Genomic DNA, 15,856 nt, shown 5'->3' on the forward strand with positions numbered 1-15,856 from the left:
GCCTTGAAGAGGATTCAAAACTCTTCATGTTTTCCAGCGCAAGATCTTGTGTAAACTTTTGAGCATTTGATGTCACAGAACTCCTTAAGCTAATCCCTTAATTGTTTTTGAGAATAAGATCAAGAATGTGTTTATTTCCAAATATGACGGCGCATTGCTTCAATCATAAATCTTTGTTTTCGAGCATCAGCTCAAGGAAGTGGTAATCAGAGCAGTTAAAAAGAGGGTTATTGTTATGATATATGTCAAAAATTTGTTGAGGGACGATTAAAGCTAGGAATGAAATGCAGAAGATCGAAGTTTATGCAACTGAGCTACTGTGAACACATCTACGATTCTTACAGATCCGAAAACTAATTTTGATGCAAGGTTCTTAGAATTAAACTCATTATAGATTCTGATATAATATTTGCTGAAATTTTAGTGTATTCTCACAATTATATGACTTATTCTGAAAATTCGAAAAGTTATAAAGACCATAAACTTTAGTTACTTTAATGAGACATAAAGTAGTTCTGTGACTTTACCATTAAAAAGGATAAAATTCAATGACATTTTTGAAATTGACCCTATCCTTTTTAATGTATTGGTCATCCATAAAATAATGAAATTAAAACAGCAGAATTTTAGGACTTGACAATCAAAAAAGAATTTTTCTATTTTTTTGTGATACTTCCGGGATCCCACAAGCCGGTTACATGAAATGCATCAAACTAAAGCAAGTCAAACTGTGAGAGAAATAATTGAATTTGAAAGACCTTTGACAAATTCAAATAGGATTTTTATTAAGAATATTCACTTGCCCTCTATCGACTAACGCTCTTCAACATAATCTTAGGTCATATCGGTCCATTCGGTTATTTTTATAATTTTTGAAGTAAATTCAGATATCAACTTCTTTTGCTCTTCTTGAAATAAAACTTACAAATCTAAAAGCTACCCAAAAATGCAATAAATCACAATTTATTATTTAAAATATCTGAAAAAACAGTTTTAAATCTTAACAAAAATTACTTCTAGATATGAAAGGACAAACTTCACACAAAGAAAAGGTTGAGAGCCAATTCAACATTTAGATTACATCATAAACACATTACCCAATTCCCATAACCCGACTAAGTAGTGAAGCCCTAATTCATCACTGAAACCAGTGGACCAAAATGGGATCTTTTTTTTTTTTTTTTTTTAGTTTCAACAGCATATTAGAGAAACCCCATTTGGTTAAAGTTCATTGATTTGCAGCTTATAAAGGTGAAAAGGGTAAATCTTGGTACTCAAAACCAGCTCTTTATTTTTATCTCTTGCAAATTTATTTAGAAAGATTCTGATCATTGCTTCAAGTTCGAAACTTTTTGCTTTGCTGAGGTTTTTGGTTTGGCCTTCTTGCATTTGATGAAATTCTATCGCTTAATATGCTTGTCTTCTTTACTAACTTCCTGTAAAAAGTTTTTTTTTAACCCCATTTTGGAATTTTGTGATTCTTGATTGAAGTTGGAATCTTTATTCATTTGTTGGGGCTCTATTTGTTAGAACATGCGCAGTGGAAGCAAGCATAAAATTCAGGCATCTACCAAGTAGAATTCTACTCCAACTCTATTAGATGACTTTTCTCCCAAGTCACTTTTTATCCAAGTCTTGTCCAGGTTTTTACTAGGTATAGCAGGGACCACAGAAATAATAAGAGGCTACTAATTATAGTATTAATTCGAAATTAGCATGAATTAATTCTTACTATAATTAATTGCAATTTATTCCACTAAAAAACTGCAATTGAACTCCTCAATATGAATTTCGAAAATTCAATAACACTTATTTTAATTCCCCATGTTAAGATCTCAAATACCAGTTAATTAAATTAAATCACTGAAAATTTAACTTAATCAACTAATTAAATCCTTTACAATTCCGCTTAAAATATTTCATGTGACAGATACAAAATTCACCGGCCGGGTTTTCACATAAAAACTTATAAGCTTACATAAAGAGGTATCATCAAACTCAAAACCGAGTCATGGATTCTATCAACTAATTATTATTCACAAATGTTATTCGTTATTGTCCAATCTATTAGGCATACACTAACTCTAAATAGAGTCGTACCTTTTGATAAATCAAAACAATAAACAAATTATATTGATCATAATAATTATATCAAGATTAGGAGTATAAGCTCATTTAATGAATTAGAGAAAATATTTTATATATTTACTACAAAACATCTTTTCTCTACTTGATCCGTTTAATATACACTAAGTATACTAACACAAGAAGTTGGAGTAAAACAACTCCCATAATCAAGACAAATTATACTATAATCTTGTGCTACAATTTTGTCCAACAATATCTTTGATTGTGAACATAGTTTATTAATAATGAGAACCAACAATTTAATCTTTTGTGCATGAGCTAAGACTCCATATACTAAATTGTCTACTACATAATTAAAAGGACACACATATAACAAATGATCTATTTAAAATAGTACTGTATTGAATTGAATAAATTAAATAAATAATAGTTCCAAAAAGAATAAAATATAATACTATGTCTAAACCACATGATTAATAGTATATCCCAACAATCACCCACTTAGACTCATAACCATGCGTCTACTACTCTAACATCCATTCCTTCTACATGCTTGTCAAAAATCTTTTGTGTCAAGCTCTTTGTAAATGGGTCTGCCAAATTGTCCTCTGACGCAATCTTCAACACTCTTGCATCACCTCTCTGAGTTATGTCCCGAATTAAGTGATATTTATGCTCAAATGCTTACTCCTTTTATGGCTTCTTGGTTCCTTCGAGTTTGCAACTGCACCACTATTGTCACAATAAAGTACAATTGGTGCTTGAACCGAAGGAACCACATTAAGCTATTTTAGAAAGTCCCTGATCCAAACAGCCTCTTTAGCTGCCTCAGATGCATCCACCTATTCGACTTCCATGGTGGAATCAGCAATACATGATTGCTTGATGCTCCTCCAACTTATGGCTCCACCTCCTAAGGTAAAAACATATCCTGAGGTAGATTTTCTAGAGTCTCTATCTGACTGGAAATCTGAATCAGTATAGCCAATGGGTGCAAGATCACCTGAGTGATACACCAACACATAATCCCTAGTCCTCTTCAAGTACTTGATTATATGCTTAACAACAGTCCAGTGTTCTCGACCAGGGTTAGACTGAAATTTACTAACTATGCCAACAACAATGCATATGTCAGATCTAGTACATAGCATAACATACATAAGACTCCCTACTGTAGAAGCATAAGGGACCGCCTTCATCTTTTCTATCTTATCAGTCGTTTTTGGGGACTGATCTTTTGATAGAGAGATTCCATGTCTAAAAAGGAGAAACCCTTTCTTGGAATCTTGCATGCTAAACCTGGTGAAAATAGTATCAATATAAACTGCTTGGGACAAGCCTAATATCCTTTGCTTGCGATCTTGCATAAGCTTGATCCCAATGATATATGCTGCGTGTCCCAAGTCTTTCATATCAAAACGTGAGGACAACCATTCTTTTACTAAATTCAATATGCTTACATTATTTCCTATGAGAAAAATATCATCTACGTACAGAACCAAAAATGTAACTTTATCTCCATTCCACTTCTTATAGACACAAGACTCATTTTCACATTGATCAAAACTGAATATTTTAATTGATGCGTCAAAACAAGTGTTCCATGCCCTAGAAGCTTGTTTTAATCTATAAATGGATTTATTTAATTTACACAACATGTGCTCATTGCCACTTTTTATGAAACCAACTGGTTGTGCCATATAGATGCACTCATCAAGACTTCAATTTAGAAAAGCGGTCTTGACATCCATTTGCCAGATCTCATAATCGTAATGAGCAGCAATGGATAAGAGAATCCTAATGGATTTAATCATGGCTACCGGCGAAAAGGTTTCCTCATAATCGATCCTTTTTTTTTGAGTAAACCCTTTTGCAATAAGCCTAGCTTTAAAAGTTTGCACTTTTCCATCCATTCCTCTCTTTTTCTTATAGATCCATCTACAACTTATGGGTTTGACTCCAGTAGTTAGTTCTACAAGATCCCAGACTTGATTGGAGTACATGGACTCTATTTCAGATTTCATAGCATCAACCCATTTATCAGCATCTGTATCATGTAGCGCTTCGTCGTAATTAATAGGTTCTGTATTAGGCTCTTCAGGGATTCTATCATAAGATTATCCCAAGAGCACAAACCGTAGAGGTTTTCTAATAATTCTCCCACAACGACTAGTCACTACAGTTGGAGGCTGATTTTGTTGCTGAATCACAACATCATTTTCTGGAACTGAAGCCTCAATGTTATCCTCCACACCTTGTGGTGCTGAGATATCATTAACTTCTTGCTGGAGTGCTGGCTGCATAACAATATGAGGTTGCTCAACAATCTGAGGTAGCTCAACATTACTCCCACTACTTTGGGGTAGTGAGATGTCAGGCAATTGCTCTTGTGCAATCAGTTGCCTATTGACATTTCTCACACTACGATAATGCAGTGGTATATCAATAATGGCTTCTGGGATACGTTCTAGAGATGAATCTTTAGTTATTCCATTATTTGATTCCTATAAAACTAGTTTACTTCTAGGAATATGGTTCGTTAGATAGTCCTCTTCTAAAAATCTGGCATTTGTCGTAACAATTACCTTCTTTTCTTTGGGACAATAAAACAAACTGCTTTCCCTTTCAGCACATGTGCTGGACAACCCCAAACCCGAATATGTCGTAAACTTGGCTTGCGTCCAGTACACAATTCTACTAGAGTTGAAGGTACTGACTTTGAAGGAACCAAATTGAGAATGTAGTTTGCTGTTTCTAAAGCATATCCCCAAAAGGAAGAAGGCAAATCGGAATAACTTAATATTGATCTAACCATTTCCATAAGGGTCCTATTTCTTCTTTCTGCCACACTATTTTGTTGTGGTGTTCTTGGGGCAGATAATTGAGATGTAATTCCATTATCTGATAAGTATTTTAAATTCCGCAGAAAGGTATTCACCACCACGATCAGATCGCAATGTTTTGATATATTTATCATGTCGTTTCTCTGTTTCCGTCTTAAATTCTTTGAATTTCTCAAAGCATTCAGACTTACGTCGCAACAGATACATATATCCATATTTTGAGTAATCATCTGTGAAAGTCACAAAATACTCAAAATCACCTCTTGTTTGTATATTCATAGGGCCACACAAATCAGAGTGAATTAATTCTAGCTTATCACTGGCTCTATTTCCTTTTGAAGGAAAATGTCTCTTGGTCATTTTGCCTTCTAAACAGGATTCACATGTTGGTAGTGACTCCACTTCCATTGAACTCAAAGGTCCATCAGAGACCAATCTCGAAATCCTATTTAGATTTATATGACCTAGACGTAAGCGCCACAAATAAGTTTGACTCAATTCAAAAATATGTTTTCTTTTATGTGGTAGATTAATGTTATTTAGTTCTTTTGGTTGTTGTAGCACATGAGGAGATATATCAAGAATAAAAAGGTCATGTACTCTAGCATCATTGTAGATAAAACGTTTATTAAACTTATTAATAGCAGAGTTATTAGCAAAATAAATATTATAACCAACATCCATTATTTTCGAAACCGAAATCAAATTCCTTCTAATAGAAGGTACATAGAGAACATGTTTTAAAACTAAAACTCTATCACTACTAAACGAAACTCTAATATCTCCTAAAGCTAAAGCTGGTGCTGGCTCGCCATTGGCTTGAAAAATGCAAACTTCATTCTCACTTAGCCGCCGCATTTCCTGAAACCCCTGCAAAATAGTGCAGATGTGATTAGTGTCTCCCGAATCTACACACCAAAGCATGGTAGAAATAGCCGCTAAACAAGTTTCAACGATATTTAAATTTGAATTACCTTGCTTATTCAACTTTGCTAGATAGGCAGGGCATTGCTTCTTGTGGTGCCCCGTTTGTTTGCAATGATAGCACTTGCCTTTGGGCTTTTTCACACCAGCCGTACCACCAGGTGCCAGAACCTTTTGAGCCGTCTTCTTTTTCTTATTGCCTTTCGACTTAGAAACCGAAGCTTTCTCAACATTGAGTGCCATAACTGGAGCTTGTTGTTTGATAATAGATTCTGCCGCTTGCAGCTCATTCAACAATTTTGCTAGTGACAAATCCATTTTGTTCATATTATAGTACAAGTGAAACTATTGAAAACTGTCGGGCAGAGTCTGCAGGACCATCTCAACTTGAGACTCCTTATCAATCACAGCTCCAAGGACCTCTAGTTTATTCAGAAGACTCATCATCTTCAGAACATGGTCCCTGACCGATGATCCTTCAACCATCTTGGTGTTCAAAAGGTCTTTCATGGCTGTCTGCTTAACTGCACGATTTTGCTCACCGAACATCTCTTTGAGACTTTCGAGCATATCATAAGCAGACCCCATAGACTGATGCTGATGTTGCAAAACATTGGCCATAGAGGCAAGAATGTAACATCGCGCCATCTCATCAGCCTTAACCCATTTGTCATAGGCCTTAACCTGATCATTGGTAGCATTTTCAAATTTTTCTAGGCACTCCTCAGTGATTACAAATTTGTAACTTTCAGCAATTAGGACAATATCAAGGTTCCTTTTCCAGTCAACATAATTTGGTCATTCTAACTTGTTTTGGTTCAAAATTGAGGTAAGTGGGTTGAATGAAGACATGGTTAATTTGATAGATATGCACATTAAATAGATCATTAGTTATTTATTTAGAATAATTAAATTCAAAACAGCACATTTCACATATAACCATGCTCATTAAACAGTTAGATTCGTTAGGGAAACTTAACTATTCATGCAAAATATATGAGTGATGTAAGATATTAACCCCATAAATTTAAACAGGACCAACTCAGATGGAGATTAAACTATTAATTTAAGATAGATAAATATCACTTTTATAAACTCTAGTTTCATTCAATCAACATGTAACTCATTTGGAGAGTTAATACAAATAATCAAATAATTAGAGGCAAAAACTACAGTAATCATCTATAATGAATTTATCCGATGTGGAAGAGGACCTATGTCAACATATAAATTCATTATATTAATGTAAAACATTATTAGAAACAATGGGAATTGAACCCTAACATCACAGATTTCTTTTATTTATTTTTTATTAAAAAAATTTCCAGAAATAGAAAAATGGCCAAAAACCCATCTAAACGACCCCGAATGCCCAAATCCGACGTACATCATGGGCTTTGGCCCATTTATTATTCTCACTGGGCCGTTTTCGATGAACCTACCAAATTTGAGGTCAATCAGAGTTCGACATAATTTCAGAATTCTAAAATTTCTAGAATTCTATTTTTGGCGTTGTTGATACCCAATTTTTTCCTATATATTTTTATACTCAAAATGATTTTAAACTAACACATACGTGCATACATAAGCATGCCCAAGTGTTTTGGTATTTTTCCCAAATTTTTAAAGACTTTTAAAACCGATTTATTGTCTGTTTTAACAGCGCAAAATCCAATAATTATTCCCAAAATTATTATTTTGGTGAATAATTTATTTTATTCGTATATTTACAACAAAATATAGTTAATGTAATTTTTGCATATTTTTACAAATTTATTTGTTTTTTTTAAAGCTAAATTGCGCATAATTGCAATTATAGCCTACTTTAAGATAAATAGCATTTTATAATCATAAAATTGGTTCCAATATTTTTAATATGTTATTAATTAGTTCACTGCTTTTAATTTGTTTTTAAAATCTCTTTTACTATTTTTTATAAAATAAAAGGGAAGAAATGACTGTTTAACATTTAGCCTCATTTATTTCAATTACAACCCCTTTTATATTTCAATTTTAACCACTAATTGACCTAATTTAAAACCCAATTTCGGACCAGCCCAATTCCATTTAACCCAACCCTTAACCCATTTAAAACTACCCGACCCAAACCCTTTTTTAATCCAGGCCGTTGATCGAACTGATCAACGGCCACGATTTCCCCTTTCCTTTTTTAATTCGTCCACACCCCTAACCCTAACTCATTTCACCTGGCCCACCTCCTCTGAATAACCTCCTCTCCCTCAAACTCTCTCGAATATTCTCAAAACCCTAATCGCCTCCCACCGTCTTCAACCCCAAATCCACCGGAATCCATGGTTGTTCTGACCATGGACGACCTATACTCACCCCCTACTACTCTCACGTGCTTGATACCTGAAGTTTCAAGGCCAGACTCCAAAGGGTCTTCGCCTAGACCTTCGTCGATTCAAGGTTTCCATCCATCTCCGGCCTTGCTCCTGCGTGTCTTAGCCTCCTGAGCCTGATTCCGACCTTATCGACTCCAGATCTGATCTTATTTCTTCCAAGCCTTTCTCGTTTCTAGGGTTCTCAGAAACCCTAGCCTATTCGAGGTTCTTTTTCGTTTATTTGTATAGATCTGTGCTTGATCTGTGCCATATTTGATGTTTTATGTGTTTTCCCAAAATTTTCTTTTCCAAATCTTTTGATTTCAAACTAGGGTTTCTGAGTTCGTTTGTAATGTTTTGTAATGTTTTGATCAAAACATTACAAATATTCGTTTGTAATGTTTTGACTGGTGTTGAAAACATAATTTTTGGGGATTTGTTTGAGTTTCTGAGTCTATCTGTTTGATTTACTTTGTTTACACCAGATTAGTATTGAAAACCCTAATTTTTGGGGTTTTATTTGAGATTCTGAGACTGTTTATTTGTTTCACTTGCTTATCGCCTCTAAACTCTACTGATTTCGAAACCCCTAGTTCTTTGGGGTCAGTTCGAGTTCTTGAGTTTGTTTGTGCAACTCGCCTGTTTGAAATCGCTCCGTCTGATTCCTTTACTTCAGCATCTCGTTTTCTTTATGTGATTCCTTTGTTCTGAGATCTTGCTATTTGTCAAATTCAACTATGTTTTCAGAAAGGTTTTCACCTAACTTTTGCATGCTTCTGATCTTTTCTCTATTACTAAGCTAATGAAGTTTGACCTAAGTGACTATCATGCTATTACTGTCTGCTGTTTCTTCTTGCCATAGCTTGGCCTCACATGTCTATTACTTGTGTTCTTCGTTTATATACTGAGTCCCTTCTGTGATTGATTTTCAAACTCATGATTGATTTTCAAAACTTTTCCTTGTACAGTTCTGGTTTTTTTTACTCGCCCGTCAAGGGTTAATTGATTCTCCCTCTTTGTTTGGCATTATCAGATCCTTTCCAAAAATAAGTACAATCCTGTACTTGGACTTAAATACCTATTGTATGATTTTACTTCTCCTCTTATGGCAACAACCATTCTGCTTACAGACTGATTTTCTTTCCTTATTTTTGGTCCTGTTAGTATCCGTTTGAGCAATAATCCCTTGATTAAAGGGAAGTCTTGTGTTAATTGATTCTGATTGTGATCATGCCCATTTTATGTTAAGGCTATACTTGTTACCTTATTCTTTACTCGTTTTCAAAACTATAAATGCCATACTCTTCTCTTTAAAAAAAAACAGAACACACATAGCATAAGTCACTACTTCTTATCTCAAACACTTTTAGTTTCTTCTTAAAAGCATTCGAGTTTTTCTCTGAACTCATAAGCTAAAGTCCTCTTCTCTGATTGTGCTTTGGCTGCAAGTATTCTGCTTTTCTTCCTGCTTACTTTTCTGCAACTGGTTTGGTCAGGGGTGTGCCAGTCTACCTTATGACAAGGTATGATCACCAGCCTGCCTTGGCACTCCCTAACCCCTCAATTGCACTTGCACTCATTCTTAGAACATTAAGTTCTGCCCCCCTCTTGTGAGCCTTGCTTTGGGATCCATGAGCTCCCTCTGAACTTGGACACCTGAGGGCTGGCTTTTCCACACTGCACTATAACTCTTTCTGATTAATATCTCGGGTGTAAGCACTGCCTGGAGTTCTTGAAATTCCTTGGATCTCTGAAACACCCTAGATAAGAGAAGGCTTTGGAAATCTTGATCTCGGAAGTGGTTCATCCCAAATTGTTAGACATTAAGTATGAATTAGGTTCCTCGGATACAACTGTTAGTTTCTGATGTACTTTTAATTTCAGTCTGATTCACTGGTTTGTAATAATTTGTATTAAATTCATGGGGATTTAGTAAAGAAGGGAGGGGGGTTTACTTTTATGCACAAGGGTAGAAAGCATGCCTATAGGGGTGTTACTTCTGATTTCCGCAACTCCACACGTAGATATCATGCCTATAGACTCCTATATTTCTATGTAAATGCCATTAGTCAAACAGTTAGGATTTTCTTAAACTCGTCTTGTTTGCTAAAACTGGTAGTCTTCTGCATACCTTTTCTGAAAACTCGTTTCTTCCTAACAAAATTGGCAAACCCTTTATCCTGTAATCAGTCCGCATTCTGAAACCGATCTCTTTCCTGATAAATCTGATAAACCTTGTCAAAGTTGGTAAACGTTTTCTATAGTAAATCTGGACCTTTTCTGAACCTTATTTTTACTCTGTCAAAAACTGGCAACTCTTTTATCAGTTTATTTTCGAAATCAGTAGTTCTATTCAACACATAGACAAAAGGTTGAATAATAAATTGGATCAGTTTTAGGCAACTGCATTCGAGCGAACCTAATGCGGACTTCTTGTCTAAAAATATGTACTGGACCAGTCTGCTTGTTGCTTTAATTAGTCCAGACCAAACCAGTACGTGCAAGACATGCTAAACTATATGCCCTTATTTGATTTAAGGAGGCTTACTCGAGCCCTATTTGCTTACATGTTTTCCCATATTTGTATTACGTGTTTTGAATGTCGCCTTAGTATTTTATCCTTTGAAACTCTCAAAAGGCCCCAAACTCTCTTTCCCTTTAGGATTAGTAGTCCCAAATGCCTCCGGGATTGATAGGATTGGGACGGGTACTAGCATGCAATAAGTAACGATACCATCCGCGCTTTAATATCTTAACGGGGTGGGAAGGGTAGAATATAGATATGATGACCGGTGCGCCAATATCACGTATGACCCCTCTTTTGAGGAGTGATTGCTGGATATTGCATTGAAGCGATCCATATTATCGGTAAACCTAGGAACCCCTTTCCCCTTTACTTGTTAATTTTTTAAAGTTTTCTTTTTAAACTAATTTTTTAAACTCTCTACTTCTTCAACTCTTAAACCTGTTTGCAAAGCTATGTGAAGCCCTTTACTTTATTTTTCTACTTGTCTTCTTAAAGTCACAATTGTAGCATGGCCGGGAACCACACTAGTGGATCCTGAGGGGTGCCTAACACCTTCCCCTCGGGATAATTTCTAGCCCTTACCCTAATCTCTGGTCTCTTCATCTCAAACCTCTCTTAAAGTGTCCTAATGCACTATAATCATTAGGTGGCGACTCTTCAAAACCTCAAAACCTAATTCTCGAAAGGGAATAGAGTTGTCCTTCCCATTGTCGTACACCCGATTTTGACTCCAAAGGTAGAAAAAGGGGGCGTCGACAGCATGGCGACTCTGCTGGGGATTTCTTTAGGCTTTTACCATTGCATATTTCTTGTGACTTTATTATCTCATTAATCGCTTTATTTATTGTCCTTTATTCTTTCACTGCAAAACTAACTTGGCTCTTCATGTCTTTTCTTTTCTTTAACTACTTTCCTTTACTACTTTATTTCAATACTGTTGTAATCACTGCAATTATTGTAATCCTCCATCTTATGAATGTGGAAATACATGTCAATTTGTTTCATTCTTGAAAACTGCATCTTCAACATCATATTCCACTCGTACCAAACAAATACCATAGCAACGCTTATAATGAGCGGTTGTGCTCTTCCAATATTATCACCCTTTAAATTTGGAAAAGACGTATTTGCGGTAAAACCAGTCGATCAGCGATGTAGTCGACGGTTCCGTGCCTTTCCCTCTTGAGTTATCCGCTCAAGGGTACCGGTCTAATACCCCCTAGAAACCTTACTCTATGCAAATTGTACATGCATCATGGTCAACCTAGCCGAGTCAGTTATGCTGTCCACATAATGACTCTTTAAGATAGCCTTGTCCAAAGTCCATCGGGTTTCCTTGGGACCCAAACAGACGCCACCATATTCTGTGCATTTATTCGGAGAACTAAATGCTTATTATGCTAATTATTGGTATTAAATAGTCGAGTCCGGTGGGGGTGAGGACTTAACCCTTTTGTTTTGCAGAAAATGAATGACAAAGTTCCCGACTTCGGTATGGTAAACATACCCTAAATCTTGCTGACCTGGTGGAGGAACCTCCCATCAAGTAACCCAATCAATGAATGGAAAGAGAGAATCAACAGGGCTAGTGAGAAGCTGGAATATCTAGAATACAGTTTGCTGGAATTAGAAGGGAAAGTGAGGAACAGAGTCACCGATTGTCAAAACGTTGAGGGAAACGAAGGAGAACGCCTGGCAAAGGCATTTTTACTGGAAAATCTGCGCGAGCTGGAGGATCTGATCAACGAGAACATTCAACCTGAAGAAGGTCCTTCTGGGACCAAGTAGTTAGGAGTCTTTCTTCTCGCTTTTAATGTAATAAGGCCAATGACCATTAGTGACATTTTTACTTTCCGCTATATTAGTGTCGTTTTGGGATTCGTCTTATTTTTATCAATAAAATGAGGCATTTAGCATTATAAGTTCTCCAAATTAACTTGTCGCTAGGCCTACCTCGGGCACAACGAGGCACCCAAATTAGGACGCGGTTTATATTCCTGCACAATGTGTTTAAATATTACAACATTTTCTTCTCATAATCCGCACTTACTTATTACGTTTTTGTTTTTCTTTATTTATTCCCCTCCCCAAAGGTTAGTACGTGCATTCTGGCACCATCATCATACAGTACGAGATCCAAGGGCCCTCCACCTCCTCCTCCTCCGAGTCCTATCCGGAACAAGAACAAAGGCAGAATGGGAGATTCAAACGCCAGAAAGGAAATCGAAAGAATTGAGATTCCTCAGGGTACCCCGGTTGCTAAGGAAACTGTTGCCCAACTTGAGCAGAAACTGTTGAAGTTCCAAGAAGAACTGGATCAAGTTCGGAACTTGGCAAATTTATCATTCACTCTCACCGCTCCTGATGTCAACTTTCCAAATACTCAAAATCCCGCACCTCCACAGAATACCCCACAACCACAGAAACAACCCACTCATGCTCAACACTGCAGCACATGCCACACTCCAAACAACACTCCATTTCTGAACCACTGAACACCACAAACGACCACCTCCACAACACTCCCATCTACGTAGATACTATACCCCACTACACCCAACCAATCTCAAGTGCACCTGAGTCTGATGATAAAGACTCTCTCATCAGAAACTTGGCAACAGAACTCAAGAAGTTGACCAGCCGAGTCCAGGGCATGGAAGGAAGCAAAGATATAGAAGGGCTAAATTATGAGAACTTCTACATTCAGCCAGATGTTGAACTTCCAGAAGGGTACAAACCTCCCAAGTTCGAAATGTTTGATGGCACGGGAGATCCTAGAGTCCATTTTAGGACATATTGTGATAAGCTGGTTAGAGTCGGAAGGGATGAGAAAATTCGTATGAATCTCTTCATGAGAAGTCTTAAGGGGGATGCTTTATCCTGGTACATCAGTCAGGACCCCAAGAGATGGACAAACTGGGTAGGTATGGCATCAGATTTCATGGATAGGTTCCGATTCAATACAGAGAACGCACCGGATGTATTCTACATCCAGAATTTGAAGAAGAAGCCTACCGAGACATTCCGCAAGTATGCTACTCGTTGGAGAGTAGAGGCTGCTAAGGTCAAGCCGGCCTTAGAAGAGGAAAAAATGAATAGATTCTTTGTCCGAGCTCAGGATCCACAATATTATGAGAGGTTGATGCTGATCGAAGGCCAGAAATTCTCCGATATCATTAAGCTGGGAGAAAGAATTGAGGAAGGCATTAAGAATGGTATGGTTACTAATCTTGAAGCATTACAGGCCACCAACAAGGCTTTATAGTCTGGTGGCATGTCCAAGAAGAAGGACGTGAGTGCCGTGATAGTCGCACAAGGAGCCAAATCACCACCAAAATACCACACTTACCCGTCACCTCCACTTACATATCAGCCTATCCCGAATTACCAAGCACCCGTACCCTCTTACCAAAATCCACCACCCGTTTACCAATCATCCCCACCTCCCACATATCAACCCACTTCATCCAGATACTCTCAACCTGCACCTGTTTACCAAGCTTATAATGCCCAACCCTCTCACTACCAATCACCTCCCACTCGCCAAAATTTCCCTAGACCCAGGCCAAATTTTAACTGTTGACCTCCCAGACAATATACAGCCATCACTGAGCCAATTGACCAGCTGTATGAGAAACTTAAAGCTGCTGGTTACGTCTCCCCTATCCCTGCCATAACTCCAGAAAATTCTTCCCAGTGGGTCAACCCACATGTGCGTACCACTCTGGCATGAAGGGACCTACCATTGACGAGTGCCGCTCGTTGAAAGACAAGATTCAAACTATGATCGACAATAAGGTTATCGTAGCAAAGGAGCCTGCTCCTAATGTCCGCAACAACCCTCTGCCTGATCACAAAGTTGGAGACATTCACATGATCGAGATCGAAGATGACTGGGACCCCAAGAGGTCGATAGGATTAATTGCTGAGGGTGATGAGCCAAAGAAACCGGCGGTCACGCTTAACCCAATCGTTATGCAGATTTAGCCCTCCAAGGGCGATGAAGTAAACATGTCTATACCTCTCAAATTTGAAGCACCTCCTTCTGCAAAGGCGCCTGGACCAATTGAAGTTGAGTTTGGAGTCCCGAAGGCACCTACATGTTTCGAAGTTGCTGTGTTACCACCAAGGGTACCTATTCCTGTAGCAATGTCAGACATAACACCGTTCCACTCAAATGCCATACCATGGGATTACACAACTGAGGCGAGGAGGAAAGGGAAGACAAAGACGAGAGAAGCAATTGCTGCGCAGGGTATGACCAGAACAGGCAGGGTTTACACTCCAGAGCACCTAGCTGAGTCCAGTAAGCAAGCCTCTGGACGGACTATTGAAACTGTGCCCGATGATCTTTGGAGAAAAATACAAGCTAAAGAGTATTCAGTCGTCGAGCAGTTGAACAAAACACCAGCACAGATCTCCATCCTAGCTCTTCTGCAGAGCTCTGATGCACACAAAAATGCCTTGATAAAGATATTGAGCGAAGCTTATGTGCCCATCAACATAACTAGGGGCGAAATGGCAGATATGGTGGGGCAGGTATTGGAAAGCCACAAGATCACCTTCCACGAAGACGAGCTGCCGCCAGAAGAACTGAGTCACAACATGGCCCTGCACATCACCGTGCAGTGTGAGGATTACTTCATCACTAGAGTATTGATTGATGGAGGCTACAGCCTCAACAACTATCCGTTTATAACTCTCAGAACATTGGGAAAGAGCCTGCACGAGATCAAAGATGGAGCCATCAATGTTAAAGCCTTCGATGGGTCCCAAAGGTCTACTATTAGGGAGATCATCCTATGCTTGCAAATGGGACCAACTTGGTTCGACGTTGACTTTCAAGTGATAGATGTTCCAGCATCCTACAACTTGCTGTTGGGACGACCATGGATCCACGCCGCTGGAGCGGTAGCATCAACCCTGCATCAGGCAGTGAAATTCGAGTGGAATCACCAAGAGGTGATTATTCATGGCGATGGTAGCAACCCTATATACAGTGGCCAGACCATCCCAATGGTTGGAGGTAGAAGGAAAATAGGTGGAGAAGCATACCACCACATCGAGCGGGTCAACGCTGTAGACAAGGATAAATAGTGGGATAACAATATTGAAAGTATCTTGAATTG

The 15,856-nt window shown here is 37.9% G+C and overlaps 1 protein-coding gene across 1 annotated transcript; it reads right to left on the bottom strand.

The window, feature by feature from the left end:
- Positions 1 to 6,200: 6,200 nt before the first annotated feature.
- LOC138881936 (uncharacterized) lies at positions 6,201 to 10,397 on the bottom strand. The gene is made up of 2 exons (XM_070162243.1): positions 10,332 to 10,397; positions 6,201 to 6,539 (listed from the first exon to the last, which is right to left on the bottom strand). The coding sequence occupies exons 1-2, from the start codon at positions 10,395 to 10,397 to the stop codon at positions 6,201 to 6,203; spliced, it is 405 nt and encodes a 134-aa protein (XP_070018344.1).
- Positions 10,398 to 15,856: the final 5,459 nt, after the last annotated feature.

This window comes from Nicotiana sylvestris, chromosome 11, assembly GCF_000393655.2.
Source record: "Nicotiana sylvestris chromosome 11, ASM39365v2, whole genome shotgun sequence".
NCBI classification, from domain to species: Eukaryota; Viridiplantae; Streptophyta; class Magnoliopsida; order Solanales; family Solanaceae; genus Nicotiana; species Nicotiana sylvestris.